Here is a 15,268-nt window from a genome sequence, read left to right as displayed (position 1 = left end):
ATCAACTCCAGGCAGTTTAGAGATCGGGCTCTGATCTTCTCTGCTGTGCTTGTAGCATGGAAGACAAGATTGCTGGGAGCTGAAAACCAGCTGATAGTTTCAGTTACTCCTTACCCAAGTCCCCAGTATATAACATTGTGCATCAAGGCCAACATTTTCACACTTGGTGCCTAGCTAAGCGGTCTGATTTGCTGAGGAGCTGAGCAGCTGCAGTTCCCACTAAGTTGGACCTTTGGGTGCTCAGCACCTCTGAAAATGAAAGTACTTGTGCATCTAAACTCAAGCACCAAGGTTTTTACATTTTGACCAAGGGCATTATTTGTGGATTGGGGATGTGTGTCCACAGCAATAGCTACAGATGTGCAGTGTTTTATTTATGGTTAGTAGAATTACTATTTAGTGGATTGACAAAAGATACAGTAAGGTAGAGGCTACCTACTCTTCCCTTGTGTGTCATTCTTGTTGACTGCAGTGGGAGTTGCCCATGGAGAATTACGTATGGCTCTGTTGACCCAATCCAGTACCCACTGAAGATAGTGGCAGTCTTTCCACTGACTCCCACAGGGGTTGGATCAGGCCCTATGTGAGGAATAAAGCACTGTGTATTACGTGTAACCGACCACACCTCTCCCCATTTACCTCCTGCATTAAGAACTGCATCTTTTGCTTCTATGATAAACCATTTACTTGCTCCTGCAAATGAGGGTTAGGAGCATCCCAGGAGACAGATGAGGCAAAAATATTAATCAGAACAACATACCAAAGTTTATTGATTACTTCAAGCAGAAGTTTCTGTAACGAAAAAGGGCAAGTTGCATTCATAAAAGATAACATTCACATTCAATATCTGTTATATAAAGCAACACATGTATAAAATTGTATTTTAAGTGGGGAGGGGAGGAAGTAAGTTTGCAGTCCCCTTTTTTTTTTTTTTTTTTTTAAAAGAAGCTGAAAAATGTTTCTTCTCATCAACTGTGTTTTAGATACACCTTTTTATATGCAACCATATTTAAAAAAAACCCCATAGCTGAGAAGTTGGATGAGTGGCACAACAGTGATATTAATTATATCTTCCACTGGTAGGTAGGTATGCAAATTTGTATTTCAATTTGTATGTAATTCCTGACAATTTATACTATCCTCATACAAAGATTAGTTTATGAAAATGTTCACTAGTACTGCGAGCGAGTCTAGTTACTTTTCTTAACTTTCTGTGTCACTAATCAGTGTGATTAATCTGCAGGGAATTGTTAGAAACACTAACCGGTTTCCTTCAAGATTTTCCATCTATAAGCTCTGACTGACCTTTTAGCTCATTACTGAAATGTGCCGTAACAATACAACTTGTATTGTTTTATATGAACAACAATCACGATATTACTGTGTTACTGACAAATTATTGCCATTCTGAGCTATCTAATCTTTGGCAGGACCTCAGCTGCAGGACCTCCCTAATTCCAGAATTAATTCTTCTGTTCTCTCTTATACCACAGGTCCCCAAGAAGCAACAGATGTGGGGTTTGCTAGTTTTGAATCCGGAGGGTCATACCTTTACCTGGTGTACATCAGCATAGCTCTACTGGAGTCCGTGGACCTACACCAATACACTAGCTAAGGCTCTTGCTCAAGATAGCCAACCTGCATTTCCAACACTCTACAGCTGGTCTTCTAGAGGTCTGGTGTTAATTCCAGCCCATCCTTGTGGATCCTCACATCAGTTTTGGTTTCAGATGTACATCTACAGTGAATGGTTCACTCTGCACCAGAATTAATTATTTGGAGATGGAAAGAGAAAAATTTGGTTCCAATCAAGCTTACTCTTAAAATGCAGGATAGTTATTCCCCCCTTCCCCTTCCATCAGTACTCCTGAGCACATGCCGCAATCCTGCTCTTGCTGAAGCCAAAAGGAAAAATTCAGCTGGCGTCAGCCGGAGCAGAATTGGATCCCAACAACGCAGAATGCTACACGAAACAAACCAGGAGGGAGGCGGTCCGCGTCGGACTTGGAATGGTCTCAGATCATTGGAAATCTGCCTTTCAGTGCCCACATTTTGAAGATTATGTAAACATACCAACAAACAGAACTGTGCATCGAAGCAGAAAGCTCAGAGTTGGCGAACAGACCATATTGTCAGTGTATCGGGTGGATGTGCCCCTCGTGCTCGAACGTGTAGGCACAACATGTTAGCCATCAACACTGGTGACCAGACAAGAGCTAAGGCTCCCTTCTGGTCCTGTGCGACGAGCCAAAGGAAAAAGGGCCTTGGTTATAGGGACTATGAAGGGGAATGCAATCCCCGCCCCTGTCCTCAGCAAGGAGGGGCTGAGCCGTGGCCACTTTTGCCGTGAATGGGGCTGAGCACTCCCCCATCCATGCTGGGTCTTGTGGGTTGGACACCCCACAGCTCCTGAGGCCTGCTCACATTTCCCCCCGCCCCATGTTGAGTAGCACAGAGCAGTCAGGACGTGCAGGGGTGGCAGAAGCCTCTCGCATGCAGTTTCCGCTCCTTCCCCTTGCTTTCCATGAATGGCAGGCTTTGTGTGACTGCTTAGATATAGATGAGGGTTTGCCTGCAATTACTGGGGTAGGGGGAGAGAACTCGATCCAGCTTCCCCTAAGGAAACGTCCCAACTACTTCAGAGGCAGCAGGAGAGAGGCCAAGAGACTGAACAGCAGGTCGGTGTTTTTTAAAACCAAGGCTATTACCAGGCATAGAATCAGGTGTGCGGCTTTCTGATCACAGAAGCGCCAACTCCTTTCCAGGTTTAGAGTTTCCAAACTTTTTGAAGGGAGGGAAGGGAAAATCATTTTTTGCAAAATTCTTTTCTGTTGTTCATCGATATTTCATGGAGATGGGAATTTTCTGTCCAGCCCTAATTTCTAGTCTCTCTGGGCATGAACAAAGCAAAGCCTAAAGGTAAAATTGTCAAAAGTGCCCAAATCCCACTGACTTGCAATAAGACTTGGGAGCCCCAGAAAATGGGACTTACATACCTTGAAAATTTTTACCCCAAGTCTTTTTTTTCCGCTTTATATGGCACAGGGACACCTGGGCCATACAGGATGATGGGGGCGTCAACCTGGTGGAAAAATATCATTCAAAAAATAAAATGCCAATTGCACTTAATCTGTGCTCACTCAGGACTTTTTATAATCATAGTAGTATTGTTTTCCTGCATAATAAAAAACAACCAGAAGTTGGTTGCCCAGCATTTTACCTTTATGCTGTGCACACGTGGCATTATTAAATCAACATCTTAACCTGCAATTTTTAAAAAAAAATCTGCGGATTTTAGAACCCAGTAAAATGTTACTCAGAGAGCCAGATGCATTTATTCACTTATTTTTAAACTGACCTCCCCTTTTGTTGATGCAGATCATGAAGATTGCAGATTTATCTGGTATTATTTGCAAGCACAATCAATGTCAATGGGTCACTTAAGGCCCGGTTGTGACTACCATTCAGGTCTTGAAGGTGTCGAAACAACTGCAATTACATTCACAGAAGTGTGAGCATAACTACAGAGGCCCAGTTAAGCTTGGGCTGAAAACCTGCCACAACAGAACTTTTATTTAAGATTCTTTCCTGACTAAGGAGATTTTCATGAGTAATAAAGAAATTCTGTGTATTTTCAATACAGAAGGGGAAAGGGTTAGTTATTATGTCTTCCTCCTGTTCCAGAAACAAATCTGGTAACGTGGAAAAGAAGTCCTGCCATATGAAAACTCTTAATTTCTGAGGAGCTGATCAAAATATTTGTTCAGGCTGACACATGCTTCTGCATTTTAATAAACAGAGAACATTTAACAGCTCTAACCCTGCTGTTCGCAACTGGACATTTCATGCCATCAACAGCTCAGTCTGTCAATATTTTCAAGTACTTCTGCTGCGTGGATTTAAATGCTGAACTTTTCTAACAATCACTTCCCGGCTTCAGCTGCTGGTGCACAACTCTCACGAGCAGCCACGGGAGCTGTGCAAGATGACAGAATACGGTTCTAATTTCGGGTCCAACCCAACTTCCATGATGGGAGCCTTTCCAATGTCTTCCACGGGAGTTGGACAAGACCGTGATTAAGCAGAAAGGCTGTGCTACTTCTTTGGTCAGGCAAAAGAATAAGACTTTAGTGGCCATTCACTGCTGTTGGATGAATCTGTAATGGAGGAACCTCCTTCTATTCAGTGGGCATAAGGAGCATCCATGTGTCTCTAAAGTTTCTATTGTTCCATTTTTATGGAATTCTAGATGTCCTTTTCTCCACTCCCGATTCCATGGACTTCTTATGTCCCAGACTTTTCTATTTTCAGACTTTGAAAAAATAAGGGCCGCAGCTGCTTGGTCAGCAAAGCTGCTTACAATACGTGTCATTTTAAAGGAGAACTGTGAGTTCAAACACACGGCTTGTCCTGCGGCACGACAAGGTGCAGTGTTTAAAGTTGTTGCATTTGAGGTACCCTGAGATGGTATTGTTGTGTCAAGTTAGTAACAGCGTCTTTGATCTTCATTTCAGAAATGTATCCATTCTCCATAGGTTTGTAGGACAATAGCATAGGCAGATTAAAGGGTACAGTCTGTAAAATTAGAAGGGAAAAGATGGTTTACTATAATCTTTACATTCCAAAAATCATAGTTGTGTTATTCTAGACAGCCAAGTATTAGAATTTGCTAGGAGAATAACAGGAATGGTGATAAAAAGACAGTGATAAAATGCCAAACTGCATTCACAGTGAAGGGGAGTGAGTAGTGTGACAAATGAATTTGCACGGTTTTGAAAACGCTACATTAGGTCAAGGATTAACTTCTGACTTGCTCTCCCCTGGGATTCTCATACTAATTCAGTCCAGCTGCACCTGGCACCACACTGATTTGTGAAGGGAACCGATCACATCTGATCTGATGTTAATGCAGGCAAATATTTACCAAGAGAAACTCCTGTAATCTAGGAAGGATGGGATCTTTCCCAACGAATAGCACTTAGTAGACTAGGGGGAATTTCCTCCCTTTTTTAAAGTTGATTTTTTTCCTGGCTGCTTCTGGTCTAACATTACACATGTGCATAGAATGCACAGCTCCAGTCGAATAGGAGGAGAAAGAGGCTGATATCCATCAAGAGGTGTAGAATAAGGCACGAAAAACTCACTGGCTAGTGTATGTGACCTGAAAAGCAGAACATTTAGGAAGCAATATGCTTCCCAGATGGAAAAAATATTGCAGCATTTAACAACTGAAGAAGTGCGTAATGTCTCTGTGGGAAGATCCTCAGTCAGATCTGAGTGATCAGATGGCTGAAGCTGGCTACAGGCATAAATATTTGACATGCATGTAACAACCCTTTTCCATAAGACTTCTCCCAAAGTAAGCAGCGTGGCACACAATTTAACAACCACAGTCTGCTGGGATTGGAAACTGGGCTTCCAAGTAGCTGACATCTTGTTAGCAGGATTCCTAGAGCAACCAACTATGCAAAACGTGAGGCTCAGATGATCAAGCCATCCTTTGGCTGCTGGGTGTCTGCAACACACTGGTGCTCTGATGGGACAGGGGCTACTGCAATATCAGGGTTGCCATCACTGCTTCGGTGCTCCTGCACTGCCCCCAGGTGAGTGGGGAGCGCAGACCTTCTGCAGAGGCTGTATGCCTCAGGGCGTCCACACAAAGATGGGCAAATTATTTGGACCAATGATGCCCTCAAACATGAAATATTTTTCATGGATTGCTGAAAATGTGGAAACAGCCTGTTTTCACTAAGAATTTTTGGAGTGGAAATAGGTGCATTTTTCTGTGCCTCAAAACCGTGATAACATTTAAAAACCTAGCCATCTCTATGGAACCTGGCGTAAAACAAAAATCTGGGTGGCAGAGAACTGCCCCAGCTGGTGACACATTTCCTGCAAAATTCAGCCAAACACAGTGTGACTTTGCCCCACTCACCACTGCAGTTCAGAGAACACTCAGGGGTGCAATGGGATTCCAACTGACTAGCAATGAGATCAGCAGACCTCCGGGCCTAGTACATGTGAAAACCTCACCCCAGAGCAGCCTATAGTCCTGTCAGAGGAGGTGTGCCATTTGCAGGTCTATTTATTTAATCTGGTATGCTGACCAGGCTGCGTGGTCTATCAAAAGAGGAAAAAAATTAAAGACAGCAACCGAGCCAAATGAATCAGACTGCTTGAAAATAACAGCATGCAGCATCCCTAAGTCCAGGAGGTTGTAGAACAAGGGTTCTCAAACTGGGGGTCAGGACCCCTCAGGGACTTGCAAGGTTATTACATGTGGGGTCGTGACCTGTCAACCTCCACCCCAAATCACACTTTGCCTCCAGCATTTATAATGGTGTTAAATATATATTTTGAAGTCTTTTTAATTTATAGGGGGGGGTTGCACTCAGAGGCTTGGTATGTGAAAGGGGTCACCAGTAAAAAAGTTTGAGAGCCACTGGTGTAGAACAATCACGGAGTTAAATGGAAGTGACATTTTTATTCTTAGGGCTCTGTTAATAAGGGCATTTATAAAGGGCAGCACCCTCCATTTTTAGCTCACTGGTAGACTTATAAGTAAGCAATCTTTCATTCGGGACAAGACCCCCTCCTTCCTCAAAGTAAGTGTCCAAGCTGGTACTGAGAACAGCAATCCTTGTTTCAGTACAGAACAGTTACACTAAGGAGCAGCAGGGTTAATACTTGGGAGTATGAACATCCAGACTAGCACAAATATTTACTAACGAAGACCAGTAAAAGTAGGCTTTTTAACCTGGAATCTATTTGCCTCAATGGCTCCCTTACTTGCAAATTTATATACAAATACCTTAGGAGGAACAAGAAGACACTTGTAGCAAGGTTGCAGCTTTGTGCTGGCACCTGGCACTGCCTGGCTATGTGACATTTCTTCTAAGTGTGAATGAAATTTGGCACTTTTATCGATTTCTACAGCTAGAGGCATAGAGAGTGATTCTAAATATGATAATTAAAAAGCCAAACATGTACTAATAGTAATTATATGTCTATACACACACACACACACACACACACAAACACAAAGTGTGCTGTACATATAATCAAATACAGTACATGTTTAGATTCAATTCTGTTCACATACATTAACATTTCTTTCTCTAATTCTGACAGAAAAGCATGCACTTACAAAAAACCAAACCCATAACCTTTGAATTGATCCAGATGCAATAATGGAATAATTTTAATCATTGGGATTTGGACATTTCATTACAAATACATGAGTATTAAAGTTTTATGATCACTGTTAACATAATTTACTGACTGTATGTTCAGTCTCAGTTGTCTCAATAATTACTGAAATAAACTTGGCTTATGCCAATTATACTGTGCATTTTAATTACATACAGTGGGAGCTTGGAACTCTAAAGAATCTGCACACATCTACTGAGGTTTAAAAAAGTTGTTTAGATAGCTCCAAAGATTAAAATGTACACCAAGCATTGCACCTTTATGTTTTGCAAAGACAGGTGCCCCACACCAACAACTGAGAAGATTATAAAACCTATATTTTAATTGATTTTTGGAACATTTGGTTAATCTGTGCCTTTAAAACCATCCCAATTCTTTTGGACAGGGTACCTGTTACTATACATTAGACTCGTCTGAGAATGTTCTTAAAAGAAGAGGTCTGACAGAAGGTCTGGACGACAGTGAATCAGATTCCTTCCTATTGCTCAGTTTTTTCTGTAATAGTGAGGCAAAAATACTTAAAGCACATGAGAAATGTTTATCTACCCAGTGGTGTAACAAATAAAAGAAGTCTTATTGAATCATTCTGTAAGAAAACTTTAAGTTAAATAATCAAAAAGACTAACCCAAGACATGATTTATAAATGCCAAGATTATGAAATATTGGCCAAATTTTTCAAGTATGAGTGCCAAAGAGTAAGGCACCTTTGGTGAATATGAGTGGTGTGTGCCACAACTTTGAAGATCACCCCCGCTTATTTAGATGCCCAGTTTTGAACATCCAAGTTTGGAAGTTTCTCAGAGAGGGAAAGAATCCATCACCCTCTGCAGTAGTATTTTTGGACACTGAGAAGTATGTGGCAAACACAGCAAGGTGAAAATGAAACCAGCTAGGAACATGCATAAAATGCTCTGGTATCTTACCATCCCCATAGAGAGCAGCTGCAATTGAGAATTGCACTCAGCGTAACTGGTACAAAATCTTTGTTTATTTTGTCGAAACTTTATAGCTTTACGAATAGCAAAATACATTCTTTACTGTCATGTGAGTAAATATTGTTTTGCTAGCCAAAGGAATGTGTTCAAGAAGTTACTGCTAGCCTACGGAATTGGCCAAGTGCGAGATGGACTGTTTGCACACAAATCAAGTAACTGGGAGCACAATCAAAATAAAGTAGATTTTTGTTCCCATGTTTCGAAGAATGCTTTATCTAACGCACTCAAACAGGCTCTATGGGGGAAAAGTGGGTATGTAAAGACAGGGAAAGATCCACAGTTATTTCTCACAACTCCATGAATTTCCATGGAGCTGCACTGGTTTACACTAGCTGACAATCTGGTCCAAAATGCAGATTGTAAGTCCCCTGAGGGTGTAACCTGTCTTATGTCTGTCTGTCTGTCAAGCACCATGCACACCTATGGGTCGTATTAAATAATGAGGATGCATGCAACAAGCACAGCTGAGCTGATGTGCAGCAAGTTGTTGTAAAGCTTTAAATAACGGGATAGCGACACCAAAGGGAAAGGGGTAGACAAAATACATTTAAATGAAAAGGTACCTTTAAAAAACCGTTTATTGCACAAGCAGATCTAAAAACCACAGGTTATCATGGTTATGCATTCGGAGAAGGAAAAAACAGCAGCACAAGCAAACCTGTACTGATTGAGAAAGGAAATCACCTTATTCATTCCAAGAAAAGCTGTGATTGCTGGAAGTTTGAGAGAGCATGAAGATAGTGGATGGTCCTGAAGAAGGAAGGCGTTTCGTTACCTAGTTCGCAACAGCACAAAAAGGTGGAAAATGGCAGCAGAGAGAGAGAGAAATGCAGAAACCAAAAGAAAACATGAATGCACTTTGCATTTCAAAACACTTGCACAGAGAAGCATTGACAAATACAGGCCGAGTGAATAGCAGTGCACTGAAGAGAAACATTACAAAATGGGATCGCTCCAGGGGAAATCCCAGCATGGATTTTGATGGGGTCAGGATTTCACCCGCCATTTTTCAAAGGAGAGACAGGAGTCACTGCTCTTGCTATTCAGACGCACTGGCTTTTGAAATCTTAGCCAGCACGTTGGAAGTTTAGGCACCTGAATAAGTGGATTTTCGACCGAAATCAGTGGAGGCTGCGGCTCCTCGACGCCTTTCAAAATCAGGCCATTTACTTAGGCGTCTAGTTACAGACACAAGCGTCTAACTTTAGACCCTCATGTCCGAAACTCTTGACTACAATTTAGTATTGCTCCTTGAAACATAATATCTTGAAACCCCCATCTTGTCTTTTTTATGTACATACACACCGGGGTGGCCAAACTTACTAACCCTCCAAGCCACATAACGACAATCTTCAGAAATTCGAGAGCCGGCACACAGCTGCCGGGGCTCGAGGCTTCAGCCCCACTCCTGCTGAAGGAGGGAACCACCGAACTACTATGTTGGATGGTAGGTGTCTTGCTTGCCTGTGTGAGCACAAGGGATGAAATCCTGTCCCCAGTGGGTACATCTACACTGCAGACGCGAAGCCTGGGCCCTGACTCAGTTTGAGACCAAGCTCCCCTGCTGTCCACACCCAAATCAGTCTGACGTGAGTCAGCGAGCAGTCAGAACCCAGGTTCTATGACCTGGCTAGGGCACTGGGTCAGTCCAAGTCCTGGTGTGATCTGGGTCCAAGCCCTGTTATTTTGCAGTGTGGACGCAAGACAAGCTGCAGACCCAAGTCGGAAGGGCTGCATGGTGCTATATGGATGTGTTAGCACAACTGTGAGACCTGGGTCCAGCAACTGTAAACCCAGGTTACAATGCAGCGTGGGTGTTAAAGCACAGGCTTGGATGCACCTAGTTCACAATCCCAGGTCCCGCAGTCCCAGGCTTAAAGTGCAGTGTAGACACACCCCAAAGAAGTCAACAACAGAACTCCCAATGACTTCAGAGGGGCCAGGATTTCACCCTTGGTGAGGAAGTTCTAGCCAAATCAACAGTGGCCCGGCCACAGCTTGGTCAAGGACGCACCTTTTACGCACAGACCAGCCAAGGGATTTTCAATGACTAACTTTTGGGACACAATGCAAAGCTGGAACACCACCCCCCCCCCACCAAACTCTACCCCAGAAGGAAATCTTGGCACCAGACTCCTGATCTACTAGATGCTGTCACCTAAGTGCCTACAAGATCCAAATCCTGCTCCCACTAAAGTCAATGGGATGAGGTTTTAGACCCGAGTGTCTTTTCAATCACCAGACTCATTATACCACATATCTCCCACCTTGAGGAAACTTCCTCACCACCACTGCTGAGATTAAACCATTCTTTTCCTTTGAAATTGGCTCGTCTAACTTCCTAGAAGTCATTAGGTTATATTTTTAGCGTCTTAAACAAAAAACGAAAAAGAAAAGAAAAATTCTAACATGGTGACTCAAGGTCTTAAGAATTGGATGTCACCTACCACCAACCAAGCTGGTTAGCCTTCCTTATAAACTGAAGGGAACACAGGATGAGGACAGATTTTTAAAGAAGAGTCAGATACTGGGTTTCTCGTCTTTGTTCTGACCCATTAATGTTCTCAGAACCAATGTAATAAAGAGTTAAAAGGAAAACAAACACAGGCTGTTGAAACCTGTCTGATAAACATAACAAAGATTCCAACAGTTTTCATTGCTTATAAAATTGAACACTAATAATTGGTTTCACAGATTTTGTTATTTCATAGGCACATGTATTGCACTATCAATATTGTGCCAAGGGAATCTAGCAAGTGTTTTAAGGAAACATCTTTAAGACTTTGATATTTTTAGATCTAGTTAAATACCAATTTTTGGTCAAAATACAGAGACGAGAGGAAAAAAATTACCCTGAAAGAAGTGCATAGAGCTTACAGTGAAGTCATACAGGATACCAGAGCACCATGAGAAAAATCTCTTCTTCCTACACTTCAGTATTTGAAAGTAATTTTACGATTTCATTGAACACAAATTCTGATGAAACTTAATGTAACCATTTATGTTTTAAATGACACTAACATTCTTTTACATTTCGGGTCATTACATTACTAATGACTGCTTAGTAACCTGCTGCTTAGAGATGTGCAAACAGAACGTTGAACCTAAATTGCTAATATACCCCCTCTGAAAATAAATACATGAGTTATGGGAGGAACACAGAATGACAGGCTAAAGTAGCTGAGCATTAGCAGGTGTTAGTAAAGGAGGAGGAGGAGGAGGAGGAAGTGGTGGAGGTGTAGAAGGACGCGGCTAAGAGCTCTGATGTGATGTTGCAGAGATGTTTTTAACGACTGCAGAAGCACATAGCAGGGAACATGAACTTTTCATTTTCGTTAACATAGAATCATATGACTGGAAGGGACCTCAAGAGGTCATCTAGTCCAGTCCCCTGCACTCATGGCAGGACTAAGTATTATCTAGACCATTCCTGATAGGTGTCTGTCTAACCTGCTCTTGAAAATCTCCAATGATGGAGATTCCACAACCTCCCTAGGCAATTTATTCCAGTGCTTAACTATCCTGACAGTTAGGAATTTTTTCCTAATGTCCAAGCTAAACCTCCCTTGCTGCAATTTAAGCCCACTGCTTCCTGTCCTATCTTCAGAGGTTAAGAAGAACAATTCTTCTCCCTCCTCCTTGTAACAACCTTTTATGTACTTGAAAACTGTTGTCATGTCCCCTCTCAGTCTTCTCTTCTGCAAACTAAACAAACCAATTTTTTTCAATCTTCCCTCATAGGTCATGTTTTCTAGACCTTTGATCATTTTTGTCGCTCTTCTCTGGACTTTCTCCAATTTGTCGACATCTTTCCTGAAATGTGGTGCCCAGAACTGGACACAATACTCCAGTTGAGACCTAATCAGCGCGGAGTAGAGTGGAAGAATTACTTCTTGTGTCTTGCTTACAACACTCCAGCTAATACATTCCAAAATGATGTTTGCTTTTTTTGCAACAGTCTTACACTGTTGACTCATGTTTAGCTTGTGGTCCACTCTGACCCCCAGATCCCTTTCCACAGTACTCCTTCCTAGGCAGTCATTTCCTGTTTTGTATGTGTACAACTGATTGTTCCTTCTTGCACCATCTTCCATGCACTTTCTAACCACAGCTGTGCTGGCTTTCAATGTTGGGGAAGTAGGCAAAGATAAACTGGTGCTTTTCACCAACATTCAAAGACAGTTACCACCTTTAAAGCTTGCAGCAGACAATTTCTATTTTACAAACAGCCCCTCCCACCACTCTTCCCCTTCTTTTAGCAGAGTGAGACTGGCCTTCAGGAAAAACTGCATCATGCATGGGAAAACCCAGTGTCTTTCTTGAAGAGACAGCAGGTAGTGATAAAGAAAGAGGACAGCCTGGTGGTTAGGGCTCTAGGCTAGGACTCTAGAAAACTGGGTTCTAATCCCAGGTCCACCACAAACTTCCTGTGTGATCTCGGGACAAATCAGTTAGCCACTGTGTCTCAGTTCCCCAGCTGTAAAACAGGCCACGGGGATTACAGTGGATGAGAAGCTGGATATGAGTCAGCAGTGTGCCCTTGTTGCCAAGACGGCCAATGGCATTTTGGGCTCTATTCGTTAGTAAGAGCATTGCCAGCAGATCGAGGGATGTGATTATTCGGCACTGGTGAGGCCACATCTGGAGAATTGTGTACAGTTTTGGTCCCCCCACTACAGAAGGGATTTGGACAAATTGGAGAGAGTCCGGTGGAGGGCAACGAAAATGATCAGGGGGCTAGAGCACATGACTTATGAGAGGTTTCAGAGTAACAGCCGTGTTAGTCTGTATTCGCAAAAAAGAAAAGGAGGACTTGTGGCACCTTAGAGACTAACCAATTTATTTGAGAATAAGCTTTCATGAGCTACAGCTCACTTCATCAGATGCATACTGTGGAAAGTACAAAAGATCTTTTTATACACACAAAGCATGAAAAAAATGGGTGTTTACCACTACAAAAGGTTTTCTCTCCCCCCACCCCACTCTCCTGCTGGTAATAGCTTATCTAAAGTGATCACTCTCCTTACAATGTGTATGATAATCAAGTTGGGCTATTTCCAGCACAAACCCAGGGGAGAAAACCAGGATTTGTGCTGGAAATGGCCCAACTTGATTATCATACACATTGTAAGGAGAGTGATCACTTTACAGAAGCTATTACCAGCAGGAGAGTGGGGTGGGAGGAAGGTATTTTTTTCATGCTTTGTGTGTATAAAAGATCTTCTACACTTTCCACAGTATGCATCCAATGAAGTGAGCTGTAGCTCACGAAAGCTTATGCTCAAATAAATTGGTTAGTCTCTAAGGTGCCACAAGTACTCCTTTTCTTTTTATGACTTATGAGGAGAGGCTGAGGGAAGTGGGGTTATGTAGTCTGCAAAAGAAAAAAGAGTGAGGGGGGATTTGATAGCTGCTTTCAACTACTTGAAAGGGGATTCCAAAGAGGATGGCGCTAGGCTGTTCTCCATGGTGGCAGATGACAGAACATAGAGCAATGGGCTCAAGTTGCAGTGGGGGAGGTCTAGGTTAGACATTAGGAAACACTATTTCACTAGTCCTGGAATGCGTTAGCTAGGGAGGTGGTGGAATGACACAATGACACAGGAGTGACACAATGAGAGACAGGGAGCCTCTCACTAGGTGCAAATGGTGCATTGCTACCCTGAAATCTCTCAGGTGTTTAGAAGAACGGACGCGCCTCTTCCAAACAAGGGAAGTGTTGTGGTATATTCTCTCATTCCTTACCTGATGGTTTTTCCTTTTCGCATTTTTAAAAACTACTAGAAGAATCTCCGGGAAAAGGCTGATAAAGATAAGGAGAATTATGGCCAGCCAGGCTGAGATGGACGTCACCATATGAGCAAATATAAAATACATTCGTTGCTGCTTCAAGAAAGGCCTGAAAGAGAAGGGATACAAACAGGTTCAGACAATACAATCAGCCACTGCAGTTTTCCAGCGAGGTGAGATTCAAATGAAGATTAGCACTTTCACGGGACACATTTTCATACGGAGGAGGAAGGGGGATGTCTACATGTGTAAAGAGGGCAGCGCTTGTGCCTGCAAAGATCCCTGTTGCCGCTGCTTTTATTTTACTCTCTCTTCTAATTCTCATCTGGCTGCTCCGCAATCTACTGAAACTACTCTAGAAGCAAATAGTAGCTCCCTCCCAGCAAAGGCTTGGAGCTTCTTTTCCAATGCCATCCTCCAAGCCGACACTATTTGTCACAGTCACTCTCCAGCTCCATCCTTGGATTCTCTCCTGATTCTTCTCCTCTTGCTTCTACATCAGCAACTCCTTCTCTGCTCTGCTGCTGTGTGTCTCTCAGACAGTCAGCTTTTGCCCCTACTTGATGTAGTTTCAATCACCATTATCCATGCTGAGGGCTCCTGAATCTCCCTCGCTATTCAGTCTCCCACCTTTGACAGTCCCACACCTCCTGCTGGCCACCCTGTGTGGACCCACAGCTTCCCCCTCCTCTTCTCAATCACAGGCAGATGCGTCACTGCCCTCCCTGGAATGTGATGTTTTAGGGCTTGTCTACACAAACACTGAGTCTGTGGCAAGCTGGGGTTTGAATCTGCTCCCACACTTCAACTGCCTATGTAGACCCTGCTGATGCACATTAACAGTTCATTCGTGCCCTTTGATCTAGTCCTCTTTGTAAGGAAAGCAGATAAAAGCTCAGTAATAAAGAGTTATTGCGCATTGCTGGTATGGGGTAGATTCACAGCCCAGCTTGCCGTGAACTAAATCTTTGGGTAGACGATCCCTTATTCAAACTCTTTCCTCTTCTCCATTCAGACAGGCCACCTAACCATGTCTGTTTTCCCCCTAAAACCACAACTCTAGGTGCAGCCCTTCCCTCTCCACTCAGCAGCTGAAGCCCTTGTCCAGGCATTCAGTATCACACCTTCCTCCTCAACTCCTGCAACGCTGGCGTCCATCGTCTCCCTGCCTTTCATCCTACTCTCCACCAAGCCAGCCAAAATGCTGCTGCCAAGTCATGCTCTCCTGCTACTCTGACCACATCACTCCAAGGCCCTTCTCAGCCCCGCTACT

The 15,268-nt window shown here is 43.0% G+C and overlaps 1 protein-coding gene across 2 annotated transcripts in view; it reads right to left on the bottom strand.

The window, feature by feature from the left end:
* Window positions 1-740: 740 nt before the first annotated feature.
* ATP11C (ATPase phospholipid transporting 11C (ATP11C blood group)) overlaps window positions 741-15,268 on the bottom strand; it is a 116,446-nt gene continuing 101,918 nt past the window's right edge. Inside the window, exons 28-30 of one of the 2 annotated variants that reach the window (XM_077827241.1) lie at window positions 13,951-14,104; window positions 7,600-7,704; window positions 4,442-4,575 (exon numbers count right to left, since the gene is read on the bottom strand). In XM_077827241.1, coding sequence (XP_077683367.1) covers window positions 7,606-7,704; window positions 13,951-14,104 — 253 coding nt within the window. In that variant the 3' untranslated portion in view covers window positions 4,442-4,575; window positions 7,600-7,605. Of the gene's footprint in view, window positions 4,576-7,599; window positions 7,705-13,950; window positions 14,105-15,268 lie in introns of both variants that reach the window. The other variant, XM_077827240.1, reaches the window with a different exon arrangement.

The sequence above is a fragment of the Eretmochelys imbricata genome, chromosome 9, assembly GCF_965152235.1.
Source record: "Eretmochelys imbricata isolate rEreImb1 chromosome 9, rEreImb1.hap1, whole genome shotgun sequence".
Lineage (NCBI taxonomy): Eukaryota > Metazoa > Chordata > Testudines > Cheloniidae > Eretmochelys > Eretmochelys imbricata.
Note: the sequence above shows the minus strand (reverse complement) of the source record. Positions and strands in the feature narration are given on the sequence as shown.